Source organism: Cyclopterus lumpus, chromosome 17 (genome assembly GCF_009769545.1).
Source record: "Cyclopterus lumpus isolate fCycLum1 chromosome 17, fCycLum1.pri, whole genome shotgun sequence".
Classification (NCBI taxonomy): Eukaryota; Metazoa; Chordata; class Actinopteri; order Perciformes; family Cyclopteridae; genus Cyclopterus; species Cyclopterus lumpus.
In genome coordinates, this window is record NC_046982.1 from 15896911 (window position 1) to 15920475 (window position 23565).

The window sequence follows — 23565 nt, forward strand, 5'->3', positions numbered from 1 at the left end:
ATCAGTCAGAGAAGAGAGAGCCCTTTGTTGGCAGCCGGGCTCACTGGACTGCACGTGATGGGACAAATTAAACTGCAAACTCACATGATAAGAACTACACTCCCATCACGTTACTGGAGTAAAATGATTCACAGTGTAAACCACCTGCAGACACACACACTCTCTCTTTCTTGTGCACTTTCACCCAGTGGCTGTGGTCACAGTCAGGCTCTTTTTGTTTATTCCATCCAATCTGACCTTTTTTTCTGCTTCAGTAATATTGCATCTGATTAAAAGTTTCAGAAACTGTGACGTCTCTCTCTGACCTTTGCTGTGTTTTCTTTCCCATCTCACTCCCTGCAACAATCTGGCATATCTCTTACTCTCGTCACTAGAGCGACGTCTGTGTCTCAGCTCACCATCTTCCTGCAGGATGGCACACAACAAACAAGTCTCCTAATTTCTAATGTTTTTCACTCTATTAAACTGTGTCCAACTCAAATCCCTTTATAGGAGATAATCAACATTTCATAGACCTCTTAATCTGCCATCTACACTGAGCTCATGCCCAGAAAAATGCAGGTATTAGATCTTTCCCTCACTTAACAAAGACGCAAAACAGGAAAAATCTGTTCTTCCTTTCCGGCTGGAGAGTTGACGAAAACTAAACAGAAAGCAGCACAAGAGAGGATATGAGGGCATATTTCCTTGTGATATTGTTAATTGTTGTAGACTCCTCCTGAACAATTACTATTATTCACTGGAGTAGCAGGTGTGCTGAATGTGCTTTGTCTGCTTAGGGCGCTCAATTAGAAACACAAGAGTACAGTCTGTAAGAGGTTTCAAACCAATTTAAAGTTGGGTTAATCATACTTGTTTTCATTTTCATCTCCTTATGCCAATAACGAGATGCTTTCCCACGTCAGAGATTACTCTTCAAAGGTCAGGGTTTGTGAGACGTGTGGAGGGGGAAGGACAATAAGACAAGAGTTGTCTTGTATTTTTTCCTGCTGCAGGACACTCCTATCAGCCCATCTGGGTTAATAGGAAGTGGAGAGCATCCGTGTGCAGGCCGCGCTGACGTCAATCAGGCTTGAAGAACAAGTGCAGCAGAAACCAATATATATATATATCCACCTCCCTCCTTTTCTTTCAACCGTCCTGTCTCTCATTCACTTCTACCTCATCTAAATCACAGGCATTACAACTCCTTATATGGTTCTCACCCTTTCGTTCCTTCTGCCCGGCCACACAGTCGGTGCATGGGAAGTTTTGTCAAGTCACAGTTTCTTTTATCATTAACTCAAAAGATTACACCTTGTATTTGTGTGTGAACACGCTCAAAGATGACACAGTTTGTGCTGGCGGTGTAAATGTCTATTACTGTTTACATGAAAATATTCATAAGCAATGACGGCTCTCCCCAAATGAATCTCCACCGAGTCAACATTTGCATGCAGAGGACTAAATATGAAGTGTAAATGTGTGCCGTGTTTGCAAAAGCACATTCTATCACAATCTATTTAGTCTGTAGTAATTTGCTTTATGCTTTATGTCAAGCAACATTTTTATCTCCAGCTTTAATGCATGAAACTGCACTTATGAGGATGCACATGAGTGGACTATCTTTCAGTCTTTTGTAGCTTTCAAATCCTCAAACAGCCAAACTCAAATTTTGATTTCTTAAAATATATACAATATACAACTACCACAATAAAAACAATGCAATGCATTGCTCATGCAAGGCTTATGATAGGACTCACCTGACAGACAGACTTTGGTAAGAGAAGGCTGATTCGCAGCAGGAGACCTCCTGCAACCAGAAAGAAACAAGCCAGAAACTGTTCAAATCAGGTGCCCTGATGTTTGACCAAGGGTTGCATTATTGTCTTCATTGTGTGATTTGGTTAAAGCAGCAGTCATTGTTGTAACAGCACAAACACAAAACAGATGCTCCCTCAGTTCACTGAAGTGGACGCAGGTCAGGTTTTCTTCCACGTGACATTGTTGTGTTTGATACAGCTTTGGCTCATAGTGACCTCTCTGTGAGGTTGCAGAGAAACCTCTCTCTGGGGTTGCATAGTGACCTCTCTGTGAGGTTGCATAGTGACCTCTCTCTGAGGTTGCAGAGAAACCTCTCTCTGAGGTTGCATAGAGACCTCTCTGTGAGGTTGCATAGTGACCTCTCTCTGAGGTTGCAGAGAAACCTCTCTCTGAGGTTGCATAGAGACCTATATGTGAGGTTGCATAGTGACCTCTCTCTGAGGTTGCATAGTGACCTCTCTCTGAGGTTGCAGAGAAACCTCTCTCTGAGGTTGCATAGTGACCTCTCTCTGAGGCTGCAGAGAAACCTCTCTGAGGTTGCATAGAGACCTATCTGTGAGGTTGCATAGTGACCTCTCTGTGAGGTTGCATAGTGACCTCTCTGAGGTTGCATAGTGACCTCTCTGTGTGTTTGCATAGTGACATCTCTGTGAGTTTGAAGAGTGACCTCTCTCTGAGTTTGCAGAGTGACCTCTCTCTGAGGTTGCATAGAGACCTATATGTGAGGTTGCATAGTGACCTCTCTCTGAGGTTGCATAGTGACCTCTCTCTGAGGTTGCATAGTGACCTCTCTCTGAGGTTGCAGAGAAACCTCTCTTTGAGGTTGCATAGTGACCTCTCTCTGAGGCTGCATAGTGACCTCTCTCTGAGGCTGCAGAGAAACCTCTCTGAGGTTGCATAGAAACCTCTCTGAGGTTGCATAGAGACCTATCTGTGATGTTGCATAGTGACCTCTCTGAGGTTGCATAGTGACCTCTCTGAGGTTGCATAGTGACCTCTCTCTGAGGTTGCAGAGAAACCTCTCTCTGAGGTTGCATAGTGACCTCTCTGTGAGGTTGCATAGTGACCTCTCTGAGGTTGCATAGTGACCTCTCTCTGAGGTTGCAGAGAAACCTCTCTCTGGGGTTGCATAGTGACCTCTCTGTGAGGTTGCATAGTGACCTCTCTCTGAGTTTGCATAGTGACCTCTCTGTGAGGTTGCATAGTGACCTCTCTCTGAGGTTGCATAGTGACCTCTCTCTGAGGTTGCAGAGAAACCTCTCTCTGAGGTTGCATAGTGACCTCTCTGTGAGGTTGCATAGTGACCTCTCTCTGAGTTTGCATAGTGACCTCTCTCTGAGGTTGCATAGTGACCTCTCTCTGAGGTTGCATAGTGACCTCTCTCTGAGGTTGCATAGTGACCTCTCTGAGGTTGCATAGTGACCTCTCTCTGAGGTTGCATAGTGACCTCTCTGAGGTTGCATAGTGACCTCTCTGAGGTTGCATAGTGACCTCTCTCTGAGGTTGCATAGTGACCTCTCTCTGAGGTTGCATAGTGACCTCTCTGAGGTTGCATAGTGACCTCTCTCTGAGGTTGCATAGTGACCTCTCTGAGGTTGCATAGTGACCTCTCTCTGAGGTTGCATAGTGACCTCTCTGAGGTTGCATAGTGAGCTCTCTCTGAGGTTGCATAGTGACCTCTCTGAGGTTGCATAGTGAGCTCTCTCTGAGGTTGCATAGTGACCTCTCTGTGTATTTGCATAGTAACATCTCTGTGTGTTTGCAGAGTGACATCTCTGTGAGTTTGAAGAGTGACCTCTCTCTGAGTTTGCAGAGTGACCTCTCCGTGAGGTCGCATGGACCTCTGGCAAACCTGATGCAACTGCAACCTTCATGCGCATATGAAATGAGGTTAACTCCTCTTCCAGCAATAAATAAAATGTCACTCGATGCTGCTTCAAACCAGCTTTTGCATCCACAGCACAAATCTATCTCCACGTGTGAATCTGCACGGGGTTTAACTTTAGTGCTTCCTTCATGAGACAAAGCATTATACTTATTGTTGATGCATTGGCGCCCCCAAGTGAGGCATGTTGGCATCTTGAATTATAACATTTACACATTTTTCTAAAAAGCAAATAATATGCATGAATATTTCCTTTAAAAAAAGCATGTAGTCACTATCACACACACACAAACAGATACTAGAATAAAATTACGAGATGATTTACTTATTGGATGCACACTGTACATTCGTCAAGGTGGTGAAATTGTTCCTGACAGTCCGAAGGCTTGCCAGAACCTAAAAGAAAAAAGAAAAGAAAAAAGGAATGAGAAGAAGCACACAAGTGGCAAAGGCTGGGTTGAAGTATGTGAAACGTCAACATTAAAAAGTAGAAAACGTGTATAGAAATATTAGACTACAATTTGACACTCCAAGGAGGATAAAGAGAATACACTTATTTCACTTATATAACATTTATAGTATTGTGATGTGATGGCTACTCCAAAAACATTATTTGTTATTTTTCTTTTGCATAAAATGGCAGCTGATTATGCAGACTGACTGACTTATTGTTTTATCTGGGTAATTTAAGCAGTGACTGGTGTGCAGTCATTGCAGCTGTCGCTCAATGCTCACTGGTGCTTGTCACTTCCATCCAAATCACTTCTTTAACCTGTAGGCATTACTGATGTGCAATAGGTTAAAGTCAGCATGTTCATAAACCTGGATTCTCTCTTAAATATGTTATAAAAACAACTACTGCATTCATTAGACTGCAATCTGAAATAGTGCACCTTATGATCAGCAGCACAGAGCATGTACTATTTCCAAGAGTTTCAATCATCACATAACATTATGGATGTTTGGAGCGTATTGCAACCACCGGAGAGCAGAATGTAACAGGACCGATTCAACTGCTGTTCAAGTTGTTTCAGTCTAAATGTCCCTGCCATGCTATTTAAGGCCACCAGGGGGGAGAGAGGTTAATCACGTCGAAGTGAGTGTGTTACTTTATGGATTAATTAGGTGCTTCACATCATAAAAGCTCTTGGGGAAAAATGAGTTTACCAAACAATGCTAAAACATCATTAATGACTGATGCTATCTGGAGCAGATGTATTCATCATCAGCTCTTACCTGAGCAAATGGAGTCACAATCAAGTCCTCTCCATGCCTAAAATGGGATATGAACACGATTAAAGGCTGAACAATCACACTGTTGAGAGTCTTTTGTAATTATTATTTTAACTGGGCAATATCAGGATATATGTCATCAAAATTATATTAAACGGTCTAAATATTTATATATAGTTTCTATTGTGATGTCAGAAAAACAGCAGCGAAAATGCACATCATTGGGATGACGCTTATACTAATCCTTACAAAACTTGGGAGAAAAAAAAACAAGAAGAGCCCTAATTATGGTTCTTAATGTCTGCCACCTGTCTTATATATATTCAAATATATTCATCAGCCATTTTTGACTCATATTACATTTACTGTCAGTTAGGCTAGGCCAATAATTAGTAATTTGTCTCTATAATTTCACTACAGTTCTTGATTAAATGAGAAAATACCCAATACTTTAGATTTTCATGTATTTAATTGACACAGGTTTGTACAAAAATAGGTGTTTTATATAGCCAGAAAACCTGCTATATCGTGATATACGCGGTTATAGAGATGACCTACATCGAGAGAGAAGATTTCAGCCATATTGCCTAGCCCGATATCAACTTACAGTTCTCCAACAATGGAAGAGTTTCGAGACAGGGACTTTGGCGATAGCTCGTAGTCGCTGTCAGAGCGGTACAGGAAGGACTCCCGACGCTGACTGTGGCCCGCCAGGTTGGGATGGAGAACCAGACCTGAACCTGGGGATGCCTGCAGGTCTGAAGGGCTGCAGCACAACGATGGACCATTTTCTCCTTCAAAGCTAAAAGAAGACAGAGATAAACCACAGCAATCAGCAATCAAGAGGAGAGTAGCTAAAAGAATATGTCTGATCAATCATCAATCTAATCATTTGTATTGCCTATCAAATCATCATCATCATCATCATGTACTAAGTACTTTCTATAAGCTGGTACTAAGTACTGGCTTGCGCAACATGTTCACAAATCCCATCCAGGAAAGAGATGGTTGCATAAAGCCTACAATGATTACTCACCCATCCATCCACGGCCTAAAAAACTAACTATTGAGCTCATTAAATAAGTATGCTTTACTGGTCAGTGAGAGAAGGGCTTGTATTATTGTAAACTGGTGGCTCTGCTCTGCTTTGTGTCTCACTGGAATACTGTCCATCCACGACAGCTCCACTCATTCACTCCCATTCAGGAGCAACAAGTAAAGACGAAGGATGAGCTCCTTATGGTGTGACGTTGGAAATATTCTAGTGTTTGTGTATTTGTATTGTGTATTTGTATTGTGACAGAAACACTCAGCCAAATCCAAAGGATCCCCTGTATGTTGTAGTGTTTGTATCCACCTGCACAGATGGTAAGTAAGCACAGTAGTTTTCATTGAGATGAATGTTTTTCTACATGGTCCTTGACAAATAAATCAAATCAGAATAAAAAAATAGAAAAAAATAGAAAACATGCAACATATAATCAAATAGTTTCAGGCCTAAGCTAATTTGCAATGCTTGTTCCAGCCTTGCAAAAAAAAACACATCCACAGTTCAATTGAAAAAATGTGCAATTATCGAAGACAAATGGATCAGACAGACAGATAGAAGTCCTATCAGTGAACTTATCAAGACATGACAAAATCCACAGAGCACAAGAAAACTAACAAGCAGTCGGTGGACATGTTTTGTGGAAACATAATGCAAATATCTACTGGCCATCTACCCGGCATGTCTGCTGATGCCACAGAGAAACCACCACAGATGCAGAGGGCATATGATCCGTTTGTCCCCATGGAGTGGGTGCAGGAGGAGAGGACAAGCTATTGTGTAACCAGATGATCAGGTCGGATGTAGTTTAGAGTGAAAGGTCAAAGTAGCAACGCCTCGAGGGTATAGCAGATGCCACAAATCATGAATCCCCCAGTTTGGCTTGGACACTGAATGACACGTTAACATTGTATTCCTCATTTCAGTTGCAGCAGAAAAGTGTCCGCAAGAAAAGAAAACAACAATCACACATTTTATTGCTTTCATAAACACGCTCAGTACTCCGTCAACTTCTCTAAAACCTATTACTGGACCAACTGTCCCAAAGATCACTCAACCATTTGCCCCACATTCATGCAACATGTGGGATTAAACAAGCACACATATCCCACTGAGACGCGCTCGGTCCCACACCTCTGCCAGTGAAGCTCAAATTAATGTGAAATGTGCAAACACCGATTACGCACAGGCAGAGCGATACACGTCATCTGTGCTGCCCTTTGCGTCATCCAAATTCCAACTTCACACAACGTTACCAACATGCTTTATCCACAGAGATGTAGTCTCTTCATGTGCCCGAAACAGTACACCACAGTGTGTGATGCAGATCCTGATCCTAGATAATGTAAACTCACAGCAAGGATCTGGTCCAATGAATTATCATAAAACTTACTTGTCTTATTTTGGCAATCTACTGTAAAGCTCCATTTTCACCGATCTACCAATGATCATCATCATCAATCATTCTCGAACATCTCGACACAATTGGAGAGCAACAAAAGACAAAGAGGCTTAAAACACTCAAAGATAGATTCCAGATGAAACGTTTAGCTTAATAAGATATTTTCCAGAAAGAAGAATAAAAAAAGACAAACAAAGTCACCTGGGAGCCGAGAGGTGGACTCTACTGACCACTTCCTCGCTGAAGTCAAAGTTCCCAACCCTGCACCGAGGAGACCTCCGTGGCATTTCGATCTCTCTTTCACTCCGGTCTCATCAGGCAACAAAAAGCTGTGATGCTGTGGCTGCTCGCTCATACACACACACACACACACACACACACACACACACACACACACTCGCTGACAGAGACGGTTTCTGTGCAGAAACAGGCCACGTGCTGGAATAACGTAGGCTTGGCAGATGCTAACGGGCAGATCTAGGCTGGAGCACTCGCAGCTGCTCTATTTATTTGACTGCCTGTCCTCTTCCCCTCGATATTAAGCCGCTGCAGATTAGTCAGTGCGTTCATCATGCCAATCGCCCTTCGATTGGCTACCTATGATGTCCTATGAATGCACTTAAGTTTACAGTTAAAAGGCACAAATGGAAAACTTGAAATTGTCTTCGGTGTGTATATGATGGTGTAATAATAAGTATCAATAAGTAATATTGACATTTACTCTATTTGCATAACCTGTGGCTTTCAGGTCACATCTACTTCCGATCACAATCATCACAATTTCAGACAACAAAAATGTACCTTTTCAACTTTGAAAATGATCAAGTCAAATCACAAAAGTAGATGTTTCTTCGATTAAGAATTGAAAGAGCATTTTCAGGAACACAAGAGAACGCAGGCTGTAGGGTAGAGGTGTGTGGGACAAGGTTTCCACGATGTTGTCGAGAGATAAAACAGTCCAACATGTTCGCCAAAAATATTCAAAGAGATGCAAGAATGATTCTTGCTAAGGGTGGAAGATTTCAGTGATGAATCTTAATTTACGGACAGGACTGCCATCCTTATAATATTACCTAAATAAGATAAAGTTGTGGTTAATGTGTATAATAATTCAGTGCATATTTAACACCGCGTCAGTGTTTATATATTGTATATCCACATCAGTCAAGTTAATCTCCAGAGGCGGAGAGCAAACCTCACTGATAGTGTGACTGACTGGGTGACCTTTGGAAGAGAAGAACCAGAACCTCTTTTTATCATCTCGGTGCAGACAGAAGAAAAAAGGGACAACAAATAAACAGCCTGGCTTTCTTAACCAAGACCAGTAAATGTTTAAAAACTCCCAACTGCACACACCATAAATCGACAGAGGACTGTGGCTCCACACACACCTCCTGTGTCAGTTAAAGCCGCAGATTGTCATATTATTATTATTAGTTAAAAAGCACACTTCATATTTTTAGGGAAAAAATATCAACAATAGAAACATTTTATGATGAAATAATGTCATCATCTTTCACACGTTTCAACGCATTAAAGAAAAGTACAACTGTGACGGCGTGTGCCCAGAAAGCAGCACAAGATTCTGGATGAGATTTCGTCTTCATTTGTAAAAATTCCAATCTATGATTCATGTACTACTGCTGCTCCTGAGTAAACTCTACATCGTCTATTGTATATCTGTTCCTCCTGGAAAAGGATTCCTCCTCTGCAGTATTTCCTGAGGTTTTTCAAAGATGTTGTCTTTCCTTTTCTTTGTCTTTCGTGGTCGTCGTCTGAAGGTTTTAAAGATTGAGCATGTTGGATATTGTATGAAATATAAATCCCTCTGAGATAAACATCATTCTTGGCTCTATAAATACACTGGACTGGACTTGACTTGAGAAACTCTTCATATGTCATCGGCAACATCTGCTTCCAGTGTTTTAGATGCCAATTAATCTCTTTGATAAATAAAATAAATAAATGACTCTCCTGAACTCGAGCTCAGCCTGGAGCAGGGACATTTTTGGCAGCTTGAAATAAACAACTGCTAAATAAGGGGATGTGCGAGTTAATAAATACGTCTCAATAACCATGCACCTGTGGCTCTCTAAAAATGCAATAAATCAATAGAATTGAAAAACAGAGACCAACAGTGAAACAACATCTTTCTCACACCAACACACCGACCAAATGCTTACCGGGTGTTCCCAACGGTGAAGCGTCTGTATCGAAGGAGAGGCTTGTTTACCACCCGCTTGCGACAGCATCTCGGTGAGCTGTGTGGTGACCATTTCTCACCGGAATGACCAGCACGAGCAGCGCATGAGTCTGCCTGGTCCGACCTGAGCTCCCCGTTCTCTCCATGGACCTCCATTCATGCAGCTGTGTTACAACCAAGTCTGACGCAAGGCTGCTTCCTTCTGTTTAAAAGCCACGGCCTACAATAACAATGAGTTATTGTATTGCAATCAGATGCCAAAAAGGCATATTGAAGAAAAGATTTATCCTGGGAGGTCAAATTCACGATACCCGTGCTTTCAGTTATTCCCTAAAATACTATGAAAAAAAGAATATGGCTGAGATTATAATGAACTTGAATGGAAGAAATCTTTTGGATACTCCCTCCCCTGCATTACTAATGCAAATCAAACCCCAAAACAACATCAACAAGGCTATTGGCTGATCAATAGCAGCTGGAAAATAACACTAAAAGTCGTGGAGAGTCCACATGGACGTGCAATATACAGAGCAAAGGTTTTCCAGCTCCTGACCTTTAATCAAGAGAAATGCAACCCATGCGTCTAAAAAGGCAGTAGAGCGGAGTTTGAGAGTTATAGAGACGAAAGCAACTGATAATACATCTCTGAAGGGAGCCCATAATAACCTGTGGTTTAGAGTCACAGGTTCAAACAAAAGATGGCTTATGTGGCAAAGTAGCTATCATAAAAAACCTTTTGCTTACATTAATTCTACAATGGAAACAGCCCAGTGTATTCTGCCTCAGAGGTAGACACAACAACAACAACAACAGTGTATTCAGTTCAATGACTGTCAAATCATTTTGTACCATCTGATGCCTTAGAAATTAGCAACATTTGTCTTCTTCTCTGGGGCACAGGGAGACAGTTATGACTGTAAGAAAAAAAAACTTAAAATAGGAAAAGGAGGTGTTGAAAACACTGAGATGAACCAGAATTAAGATTAAATTGCCATCGTTGCTGCTCATTTGCAAATCTAATGTTGGAGGCAGATGGGAGAGAAAACACCAGCCTCCCAGTGTAACCAAACATACAACTTATTTTGGAAACATATGAAGAAAAATAGCAAATGACCATGAAATGTTATTATAGCCACCAGAAAACAAATGAATATATAATATGAATGATATGCAACATTGTGACATATATATATGCAAACTGCACCATAAACATCTGTGTGACAATCGCCTTTGTTTGTTTTGCTGAGCATCACCTGTCGGGGTCGGCCTGTGTGATGTCGATGCGGGGCAGAGAACAGATGGGCAGACTGGAGGGTCTGGTCCAGGTCACTGGGTCTTCTTCAGGTGTGAGCGGCCTCACCCTGTCCCTATCCCTTTCCACCTGTCGCCATGACAATGGAGGCAGCTGCAGGTTGCCAGAAAACCGCCTGTGGACTTTGCACACTTCTACCCCAAGTGTGCTGCCAGTGGAAAATTGTCCCACAGAAGACTCCTTCAAAAAAGACAATGTCATGATTAAGATGATGCATATTTCCTCGGATAAGCTTTGTGGTGAATAAACATGTACAAAATACAGGGGACGTTGTTGTGCTAGGGACACATAGGTTTCCATAAAAGAATGTAGAGCAAGAGACAAAAGTTAAAGCAATGAAACGGAAACTATTAAAAATAAATGACGTAATGCATAATATAAAAGGATTTAGTGATGAATAAAAGGAAAGATTTTGGGCATGTTTTTAAAAGGCACTGTACTAGTGTACTAGTGTGCCGTACCGTATATTGCCTACATTTATGTTGTTATGCTCTTCACACAAAGACAAAAATAAACCGTTAGAGCCAGGCTTATTTCAGGCCAAGTGACATATTTATTAGGCAGTGCTGAATATAAATTGTGTGTTTAATGTGTCGGGTCGAGTGTGCAGGTTTGGGTAAGGAGCCCTCGGTGCTTCATTGTAATGACGGGTTGTAAACAAACCAGGGCACTGAGGAAACACAGGCGGCCTGCCAAGCTCATTCTGCACACATCACTTTCCACTTCATGTTGACCGCCCGCGAGTGTAAATGAGACCCGGCGACAGGCTTCAAATGAACAAGGGAGATGGGGAGGCACGATGGTGCCGAGGGGGGAATGGAGGCTCGAGGAATTCCTTGAACATGGCTTTAGGGAACAGGAAAATATTTGTCTAGTTTGTGTACCTGGAAAAGTAGACCAGACAAAGAAGATGAGTGTAGAGGGACAGAAGAAAGAGAAATCATAACTTGTCAAGACCGAGCCCGCACATGGTCAAACTACTAATATGGAAAAAAAAAACAAATCTTGGCAGATTGGCGTTTATTTAAAAAAGAAAAATATTAAATTTGTTTTATTTTTATTTTTTTTCATTTTACATTTCTAAAAAACTGTGCTCTATATAGTAGACACACTATGTTATGATGATGGCATTTCTGTACTGCATTTTCTTATTAATCATTGATCAACATTTACACCAGTAATGATATATCTGTAATAACCTAATATTGGCTGATATATGGATCCTGGCACATCTATTGGTCTAGCTCTAATAGGGACCACGGTTAAAGATTACTTTCACAACACATTAATCTACTTATCAGTTCCTAAAATTACTATTTCCCGCAGCCTGAAGCAACGCCTTCAAATGGAATGATTTTCCAACCAATAGTCCAAGGCCCAAAGGTATTACATTTACTATCATAGAAGAACAGCAAATCCTTACACTGAACCAGTGAATTGAATTCAACTATCACAGTTGTTACATGTCTGTCTATCAAGTAAATAATTTTTTCAGCTAGTAATACTAGTACTAATCAAACAGCAGGACAAGCAGCATCGAACTAAGCTTTGTAAAATGTCAAAAGGTATTTTGTGAAAGTACATCTGTCTTGTTGAGGTGAAGAAACTGTAACTAAGTTGCATCTCTTTAAGGCTGCCAGTACTGTCATCTGCTCCCATTAAAATGTCTTTATTAAAGCAAGAAAAGTACCGCGTTCCATGTCCAAATTGGCTCTTCGCTGAGGACAGAGAGCCTCTATGAGACATGAAAAAGGTCAAAAGGAAAAATGCTCAAATTGAAATTAACGAGGGGGAGATTAAATTGAGACCGAGTGATGTTCCATGGGAGCCTGCAGTGATCTTAGATTTAAAAAGGGAGAGAAGACAACAGACGGAAAGAGGAAGACATCCCACGTCCTCTTTCCAGTGGAGGTGACAAACCGTATTTAGGAAGCAAAGAACCAAAAGTAAGCAGTAAGAGCGAGCAATGTGGAGCCGGGACAGAGAGTGTGTGAATCGGAGAAGGGAAGACAGAGTGAACAGTAGCAAACTGCCTTCCTTTCTGATTGTCTATAAAGCTCTGCTGACTCCTCTGGCCTTTCTAGGAAATGCAATTTGTCTGATTTATTGTTCCCGTCTGTTCAAGACAGAATATTCTTGTCCCAGGGGAAAAAGGGTGAAAATTAAATCTGGCAAAACATGAATCCAACGGCTCTGTTCTGTGACCGCCTCGTCTGACACGATCAGTCGTGTCAAACAAGCAATCAGAGACCTAAATAGTCTCTTGTCAATATGTCACTGTGATATCACTGCAACTTTCACTATCGAATGATTTATCAATTGTGTGTTGATTACACCGTTGACATCCGGACACGCGAGTATTGATCAATGATCACACGCCTGCGGCCCAAATAGGAAGAGGAAATACTGCCGATTCACTTTGAGTGCACGCCCGAATATAAACCAGAACTAGGAGACGGATGTTGATCATTTTAGATTTCAAAACATTACATTTAGAAACCAGGATGCATTAGATGTACCGGAACATGGTCGTAAAAGGACAGGAACTGAGATGAAAGGTAAAAACAATGAGCCTGAAACGGAGGTCGTGTATCTCCAGTGTCAAACACAGGCACTGTGGGTGTTTCTCTCGATGAAGATGAAAGGCCTCTCTCTTGGCAAGCTAAACAACTCCAGTGTTCCCTGGGATACTTCCAAAAAGCCTTTTTGAAGAAGGTGGTGTAAATGAGACTCTAGCCACGACGGTTGTTGAGCAGATATTTTTACAGAATCATGTTTTAACTTTTCTTGAAAACGAGCCTCTATGACCATGATCAAATACAATAATATAATATAATTGAACTACTAATTCATTAATATTTACATCTTGAACTATGTCTTTTTAGCTTGTCTGCTTCCAGATTTCAATTATTTGTTGATACGATTCAGGTTGTATTTTAAAATATATCTTAATGTCAGACATTTGAATGCATATTTATGATGTCAAACTGTGTAAACACCAATAACATTGATAGAAATATGTCCAGGATTTAATTGTTCTATTCCAATGAAGTATACAAAAATATTACAATGCTGTCAATAAACAAAACAAATAATACAATTAAATGAAATGAAATGCTGACATTTGAACAGATACTGTTCTGGTCCTATTACAGTGGCTCACATATATCTTTAGGTTTGGGATGTACTACAATAACTATTGAGTGGCATGTAATGTGCTGAAAATAGTATTACCATCTATTTAAGTCGATTTTAAACATTAAAAAAGCCGGGACAAGTATTCCTGCCAGTAGATTGTAATAAGCATTTGAGGTGCTGTTAGTTAAAGGTTTTCATTTTGAAAAATGTGCCATGATCGAAACTGGTATGCAAGTAAAAGAGTCATTCATGACATTAATAGCAATTATGCTGAATTAAACTATGCATTTCCTCTATTAAAATGAAAAAATAACTCTTATTATATGAGTTTTACTATGTTTTTGCATTATCGTAAATATTCAATAACTAGCCAGTCATGAATTCTAGGGGGTGCAGCTTGGCCTCTGAGCTCCTGTTGGACAACATCAGCGTAAAGGATTTGCCTGTCTGTCCAGTCGTAAACACTGTAGAGGAGAAACAGATGGGCCTCTCGGTCAGATCTCCGTCCTTCCTCATCGTGTCCATCTTTCCACTCAGTCCATGCACAAAGTGTCTCCTGGTGTGAACTGTCTTCTAACACCTTTCCTCCTCTTCCCAGTCTGAGTCCTTCTAAACTCTGCATCACTCCTCAACTCTCTGTCTCTATGATCTTCTATAATTCTCTCTCTCATGCACAGTCACAAAACACGCTGTTATAACACACACACACACACACACACGCCTCGCTCGCTGCAGCGTGTCCTGCTGGATAGCGGTCTGTTGTCTACAGTACAGTCATTTGTTTATGAGTCACCGACATACTGCACCTTGCTGCCTTTGTGTATTCCCACTAGAGCTCACTGTATCTTTATTCGGGTGGAAACAAAGGGAAGGCAAACATGTTAACACAATCTACAGCGACTGTGCAAACTTTACAATTAGGCTGTAAACTTTCGAGGCGAGATGCAGGATGTCAGATAAAAAAAAGGAAATCTGAAGTGGCTGTGTAAGGAATGCATGAGGGGATTCATGGCATGCACAAAAGAGTAGTTGGGGAAATCAGTACTTACATCGCCTGGTGTAACCCCCTGGGCACTCCTGCTTTTCTTCATCCTGAGGGATGTTCAGCCAGACTCTCTCTCTCTCTCTCTCTCTCTCTCTCCCCGTCTCTGATACGTTCTCCGAAATCGCAGCTCTTTCCTGCTTCCCCTGCTTCGGGCTGCTTCACCAGCACGCCTGCACAGAGGAGGGGGAGGGCAATGATAGAGCAACCAGTTCCAAAAGTTATTCTGGCTCCCTCACAAGTGGCCATCATGTCTGCAATTGTTGTGAGACTTGTGTTATTCTTCCGACTTGGTAATGAAGTTCTGAGTCCAGTACTTAGACGAGGTACATGAACTGTGATGAAGTACCTTTTCCCAGCATTTTGTACATGTTTGGACAAGTGGACATTTACACTGTAAAATGCACACAATGAATGCAAACATACTTTAAAAGGCAGATCAAACACAGTAAAGGGTATAAAAACAGAAGTGTAAGGGTTTGACTGTATCAGACATGCCGACATGAGCATTAAGCTCAACGCACTGCTGTCGGAGCCTGAATGCAGTTCATTCATGTTTGACTAGCATGCAAAGATCTAAGCTCAGATATACAACAGCAATTTACCTGGTTCATTGATTTTGATGGTATTGGAAGGAATACTTACAGTATTTACAGGTTGACATAGTTACAGTTCATATGTACAGTAATACAGTTTGTTGTTTAATTCATTGCAGTTAAAATGTGAGTGTATATTAGAAAAGCATAAAATCTCATATATATAAAATTTGAAATATTTGGAAATAGGTGACTGCGATCATTGCGTCCTCATAACTGTACACCTGTAGTTGCCTTCTGATAATCACATGCAGAGAGGTGGTACTCATGGGGCAGTCAGGCAAATGGTAACTTTTTTACCATTGTTCATCTTCAAGCGAAGGCTTAATTTGTTGTAAACCTCTAACCACTGAGCTTTAACATGGCTCTGGAGACTCTGTTCTGTTTCTTCAAAACCTTTTTCTATTTAACAAATGGAAGTACCACCTCCTGGTTGTACCACTTAACTTCTTCATTTTGTCACCTATTGTGTGGGATTATGTCATAATTAGCTAATTCATCCTTGAGTCGAGTGAAAATGTGTTTTGTGAGGTCACAGTGGCCTTGACCTTTGACCACCAACATCTAAATCGGTTCATCCTTGAGTGCAAATGTGTGCCAAATTTGAAGAAATGTGCTGAAGGCGTTCCTGAGATATTGCTTCCACCGCAATGGATGACCGAATACAGACTTCTTAAATGTCACACAAACCAAAAACAGCTGTGCCACAACTTTGACAATGTGGGGTTTTTACCATAAAGATAAAGCCCCGCTAGTTCAATGAACAGACCCACACTCCGATGACCACAGATGACAGACTCGAGCTCTTAGTTTTACTTGCTGCAAGGAGAATGTTGAGCTGTGCCTCTGCACGTCTGCAAAACACTCTGGCTCGCCATTCTCCAGACAGTCCTTTTTATTGAAGCAAGTGGTTATCCCACACAGAATGAGGAAACAGTTTGTCTAGTCCCTTATCAGTCTGAGATGACCCTGAGCCATGTGTGGTGCGCGGGTGTGTGAGGTATGTGGGGAGACACAAAACAAACCTAGTTTTGTGCCTGCACATTAAACCTGTTGACCTCTTGTCCTCAGGGTGAACGGTATAGAGTAAGTAAAACAACAACGTATTACTCTTCTTCTGTTAGCTACAGTAATTACATTCATAGGGCGTACATTCTTTAATGCAAATTGAAAACACATGCTCTAAACTCTAACAGACAACAAAATAAATAAGTAGGTACATCAATCTTACAAATCTGACCAGACATTCGATGCCAGTTTGCAGTACTTAATACTCTGTGCGACAGACACATTTCCCTTGGCTTTGTGGGTAACAATTTAGTTAAATATAGGCAATTAACCAAGCTAGGCTAAAACGTGCAAAAACTCAAATATGCTTTGTATGTACTACTGCATATAAAAAAGAGGGATAGAGTGCATGGTGCATGTGCCTGAAGGTCTGTTCGTTCAGTCCCGTCTGCACCTGATTTGAATGCTGCAGCTGTACACTCATCAATAATAGACCACGGCTGGCGGAAAATCACCAAAAGGCAGAGATGAATGACTAATCTTTGGTTCGAGCCCATCACCCATTTTTACCAGGCACGGCACGACAGCCCTGCTGCTGTCGGTGCTTTCCAGGTGCTGCCAAGTCAAGTGTCATGAAAAGAGAATTCCTTAGTTGCACAAACAACCATGTTTGGCTTGTAGCTTTCCAAACAGCATCTGTACCGAGTGTGCAGCTCCCTGTCCCGTCAGTAGTTGTGAACCAAGAGACACAGAATGTACAATGACAGCAGATCACACAGGGATTAGTGTTTTGAGCATCTGTAATATTCAGCAGCTGGTTCAAATCTCAGCAGGAGAGCAAAGTTCTTAATAATGTATGAGTTTGAATAGATGTGTCCATTATAGGTTTCACAAAAACACCACTTAAATTATTCATACTTCATGATACAGAGGTTTCAAGTGGATGTTTAGGATGAGGTGGTTATTGTGACCATAATGGGAAGAGGAATGTAGATAGAACAATGCACAATTAATTATTTTCGTAGACTTAAGAGTTTTGTATTTCAATGCTATTCATATTTTCTACAAAACTTGAACTGACATAATCTCCCAAAACCAAGGCTCATGTCTCCCCAATAGCATCTTTTCAGTGGAAAGCATTAACATATTAAAATCACTACCGACACCTTTGTCCTGTGTCCTTCCATAAAGGGCAAGCTGATACAAATTACTCAAGAGCTGATAGCTACTTTACCAAACAAGCAGAGATTACAGAAGGTAAAAGGTCACGCAAGTCCAGCATTTATAGGTATGATCCTATCCATGTGTTAAAGCTTTAAGGCTAATAGCACAAACCATCCGAGGGAAGGTCCAGAAACGGTAGTGTGTCCTATAGCACATGCACTATACACAGCATACCTTGTAATGAGGGGAGTGGTCAGCCTCTGACAGACCACTTGTTATCAACTCAGGTGGCATAACCCCATTTAAGTGTCTGTTTCTGGGCTTCAAAGGTTAGTTTTAAAAGATTGTGATATCGCCGAGGACTTCGACAAGTGTGAGTAAGAACATCACACAACACTGTTCCAAAAGTCCGAACTTTTCAATGTTGAATAGAAACAAATCTGGATACATCTTCAAAGGAATATTTGTATCTCACGATGATCGATTCCAAGGATATGAACTCCCCAGTCAATGGAACATTATAAAGCACGGTTGCGGTTCCCTAATGGAAATCGTAATTAGCATCGACTGATGTGCTTAAGCATGAGACTGTGTTTACCCATTCACGGCACTTGAACTTTTTGCATATTTTTACATTTGTTTGTTCTTAGATTTAAATGTGTGCATGTGATGTGTGTTTGCTATCTTGTAGGGCTGCAACTAATGTCTTTCATTATCCATTAATGTGTTGACTCAATAAATTAATTGCTTTGCCTATAAAATGTAAGAAATTGTGAAATGAAATGGCCATTAGGCTTTTTCAGACCCCAAGGTGACATCTGCAACATGCTTGTTTAGCCGATATAAAAAAGGATGATGATGAAAAACAAGAGAAATGATTGTGTTCAAGGAAGCTGGAGCAAGCAAGTTTTGCCAAATTAAACAATTCACATCATCGTCTGTCAATTGACTAATAAATAAAACACCAAATCATTTCAGAGTCTATGTTATCTCTTGCAGCACACTGTTTGGCGATACATATTGTAGCACTGATATGTTGCACTTCGCTTACCATTGGCATTTCATTATGATCTTTTGTCAGTGTTTTGCCTTGTTTTTAATAATCTCCTGTGTTTAGAAAGTACCTTTCAAACACAACATTTTGAATATATTTTTTAGGAAAGACGGCACATGGTTGAGCACTTTGAAATTAGTGATCACTCAGCTCATTATCTACAAAAAACTGTGGCTGTATCCAAGAAAAAAAACAATCTTCCCAGTAAGCCTATTAAAAGTAATACAATTAAATGTTTTTTACAAAACTTACTTTTCCCTTGCTATCAGCACTTCGGTGAAAAGGTCATGGCCCTGTGAATACATCCAGGGATGAAGGAGTTGGAGGCTCTGAAGAGTGTTTAAACCTAAATCTAAGAGACAAGCACTTCTCCACTTCTTAGGGAAACAAGCTTCAAGTAACCTCTCATCTGCGTCCGCCCAGCAATAAGACATCCCCATTGTGGTTGCCTGGACCTCTAGAAATAATTGATTGTTTATGTGAAGCAGGCAATAGAATGCATGGTCATGAGGCAGCACTCGAGATCCAGATTGTAAGGATTTGGCTTGGAGAGCTCTTCAGGGATCACAGTGCTGGGCGTACTTCATTTACAAAGGCCATGGACCAACTTCACTTTGAAGACAATATTTCTTCCATTAAACATGGCTACTTGAAGTTAGAGTTAAGTATGTACGAGTCCATTGTGTTGTCTGTGAGCACACTTAAAGAGGAAACGCAGCGGATTAATTGCATCATCTTCCCCAAGATACATAGCTTGCCAGAAAATGACAGAAAAAGAAGTAACAACTGATTTATCATCAAAGTCATTCATAAATCATAAATGAGTATTTTACATCTTATATTATTGTAAACCAAATTATTGAAGGTGTTATTCCACTTTTTTCAAACATTTTAGAGACTGAATAATGAATTGACAGATCAAAGAAACATTAAAATAGCTACGTGGTTAGTGTGATTAGTGGTTTTGTGTGGTTTCTTGCTACAGTAGTGACTCGTGGCCGGGTCAGATCCTTTTTTGCCCTGTGTGTGCTGGAAGATACATCGTCCCCCACCACCATCCCCACATAGCCTAAACAAGAATAAGTAGGTCTAGAGAATGAATGAATGAATGAATATGGATAATGAAAGTATCTGCTATATATATGACGGTCATGCACCATCCTCCAAGCTTTCAATGTCATGGCAGCATTCACAATGCAACCATGACAACCAATGTTTGCTCTCACATATTTTACATCAGAGGTCACCAGGGCTGCGTTGCTGGTCGCACTGAGAACGTTTGCCCGTCTGTCTTTGTCACACGGCGTCTGTGCACAGTGGAGAGCTGCGGAGGCCGAGTCGCTGTGATAGATTTAAAATCAATGGACAGTCACACAAAGATAGCGTTTGAAACGCCAAAACAAAGAAGACTCAAGAAATCATGCTTGGAACTCCGTTACTATTATGTTCTGTTACTCTGTCGTCAAACAATGAGAGCTTTCAAAAGGCGTTTGTGTGCCACAACCACGATGATCTAACTTTACAGAGGCCACTCAACACCAAAAGAAGTCTGTGTTGTTACTGTTGTAGACAAAAAGGAACATACAGCCTGATGCACGTATTAAGCAAATTGACTTTACATATCCAGTGTTGATGTATTCTGTGTAAGAGTACTAAATGCAGAAGTAAGCAGTACTGATCACAAGACAAGACAGCTGTCGACAACTGCAGCAGACCCCGTTTGTCTGTTGGGCCGGCCCACATCCATTCAATCAAAACACCACAACACCACGCGTTTGATAGAGTGGTGCAGAAAGGAGTCCTCAAAGTTATTATTCATGCACTTCCAGTCCCCTTGTCTTTCAGTCAATGGGGTTTTGAAAGGGTTTTTGGTTAGATGCTTGAAACAAGGTATGTTGTTAACGCAAGCTGAAGAGACTTTAAAGTTTTGTTTTTACGACATAAAATACAGCAGTCCATATCCAACTTGGGAATTTTGAAGCTTTCATGTGTCTTAACAAATGTGATTGCTAGCAAGTGGCTAAAAAGGACAACAGATGTTGTTGGGGACATTAAACGGCATCACACCGATTTTCAGCCTTGTTGTGTTTATACTGAAGGGAGCCGGCGATATAATGCAAACTATTATTATTGGCCGAGGACTACGCACCAGCCACGGACATCACCAGTTTACATATTTATTTAGTTATCTTATTGATTACTTTTACTAGCTATTTATTTAGATATTTATTTCTTTGAGTTCTGTGATCCTCTAGTTGAGACTTGTGTTTGTGGTGTATTAGCTGTTAGCTTTCTACTTCTGGCAATTGCATGTATGCTTCAAAAAGTGTTCATTTGTGATGAATATCACATGCAATAATCCAATTATAATCACAAAAAAACATATTCCCATTTGGATTTTTATTGAGGAAACTAGTACAATACAAACTTCCAGGTTAAGCCAACAAAAAACCATCATCCCTGCAGCGCTCTATTCACACGGGAAGTGTATTTTGAACACTAATGTCCACTGATGGCATCATTTGTCTTTAGCTATTTAAAAAATTGCTTTTCTGGCCCTGATGCTAAGTGTCCAGATATACTTTGTATACGTCTCTTCTCCAAACTCAAATCCTCCACATAATAAAAAGCCTGACCACACAAATACAGCTAAGGTCAAATCGTTTTTTCTTTCTGACCTTGAAAGAAATGCTGTGGTTCTGACTGAAAGGACCGAGTGAGTTCAGCTCCCTGAACTCAGATACAGCTCACATCACACTTTAGTAAAAAGACCAGGCCTCAGTATTTGAACATATTCCTTCTCACTGGAATCATTTTACGTAACATGTTCCATTTTGAAAAAGCATTTATGCATCGTTCTCTATATACGCAATTTCTAATCTTTCAGAAATTTAGCTGAAGGTCAAAAAATCACAGTTGACAACCCCAAGAAGCAAAGAGAAGAAAAAGAAGACATTGTCTCTTCTGCAGAATGAACTGCCTGAACACAAAGTCTTCATAGTCACAGTCTTCTTTTGATGAAACAGTCACAAAGTCTTTACATTATAACAGAAGGTTGTATTGCAGTCATTCATCCAATCCCCGTGAGCAGACTTTCATTTCTTTTGTTTTTGATATATGCTCTATGAAAACAGTTATTTGAGTAAAGCACCTGCAGATAACAGAAAACAAATATTAGATGAATGTCCAAGAGGCTACATTCAAATGTATTATTACTCATAATGCAAATCACACCTACAACCTCACCGAATCACTTACCGACTATTATGTGTCTGAAAATGTATTACAAATTGCAGCTATACATTCCCAAGTAAATTTGATTTAAAGAAAAAATATGTGACTCAAGCATATGAACAGATTTATCATTGACAATGTATCTTTCTCATTTCTGGAATATCTACATGGATTATTGATCTGATATAGACAAAACCATTGTTTATGAACTGCTACTATACTGTATCAGCCCGTGCCATTTGCTCGTTAGGTCAAGTCTCTTTAGTCCTATGTGCAGATTAGATCAAAACGTAGACAAATCCATCTTAATGTAATTCATACATAATATTAATATAACAATCAATATTTAGGCAGCAATGAGTTTTAAGGCAAAAACTATTTTCTAATCTTATCCCTCCTTCCCACACCGTTTGTGTGGGCATGTCCTCCACACAAAGCAGTTGATGCACTTCTTGCAGGTGTCAGACTTGCAATAATAACAACCATAAAAAAATGAATACATTATAGCGTATTAAAAGTATTTTATGTCTACATCTATGACAGAGAGGGACAGACAGAGTTAACATATCAGATCAACAGAGCTCCTCCATTGATGGACAAGAGATGCATTAGCTGAATAGGTGCAGATGAAATTCCTAAATTGAAATAAAGTGTTAACTTATGCAAAATGGTCAATGTAAATATCAACATAATTTCTTCATAATTTTCTTCATATAATTTAAGTAGAAACCTATCAAACATTAAACAGTTTTCAATTGTTTAACACTCACCCCAAAGCCATATGAATTCTATGAAAATGTCAAACAATTGTCAACTTGGATTACTAAAAATCAGCCACAATGGAAACGTAGCATTTTGTATTTGCATTCAGTGCAGTGAAGCAGACTCCAGTAGAAAGGAACGTTTGAGACGGGTGAAGGCTGAGAGGAGTTTGTTGAGGAGGAAGAGAAACAACACACATTTGTGGTAGCTGAAAGATGACGTCAGCGTGGAGGCCACATGCTGGGAACCCACTGCCCTACTGTACAGGCACAAAGAGAGAGAGAGAGAGAGAGAGAGAGAGAGACTGTGAGTCTGCGGTCACCGGGCCCATGTGTCACAAGAGCTTTTTAGGATGGTTCTGCTGCCACACCATTTGTTTGTCATGTTGCCGTGGCAAATATCCTCAATAGTCGAGTCGTGAGTTAGTCACTCTTTCAAACTGAAAGTACAAACTGTCTTAATTGGCTAAAGATGTCGCCAATGGTGTTTTATAACACTTAGTTTGGGAACAAGAACCACGCCCCGAACACAGCTTCCCCCTCAGCACAACACAACCGTTCACTTCCTCTTTCACTCAGTTTCCACATCCCTCCCCCAACCCTGTTATTGTCTTCCTATTTCTCTCTCTCACTGGATTACAGGAACAACGGGGGAAGAGACGACCCCCACTCACAAATCTCC

At 40.6% G+C, this 23565-nt stretch overlaps 1 protein-coding gene across 1 annotated transcript in view; it reads right to left on the minus strand.

The window, feature by feature from the left end:
• The window catches only part of LOC117746141 (cAMP-specific 3',5'-cyclic phosphodiesterase 4B-like), a 49391-nt gene that overhangs the window by 19583 nt on the left and 6243 nt on the right, over positions 1-23565 (minus strand). Inside the window, exons 3-8 of the mRNA XM_034555018.1 lie at positions 15074-15239; positions 10828-11066; positions 5529-5723; positions 4925-4961; positions 4014-4084; positions 1743-1792 (exon numbers count right to left, since the gene is read on the minus strand). Of these exons, the coding sequence (XP_034410909.1) occupies positions 1743-1792; positions 4014-4084; positions 4925-4961; positions 5529-5723; positions 10828-11066; positions 15074-15115 (634 nt within the window). The 5' untranslated portion in view covers positions 15116-15239. The remainder of the gene's footprint in view (positions 1-1742; positions 1793-4013; positions 4085-4924; positions 4962-5528; positions 5724-10827; positions 11067-15073; positions 15240-23565) is intronic.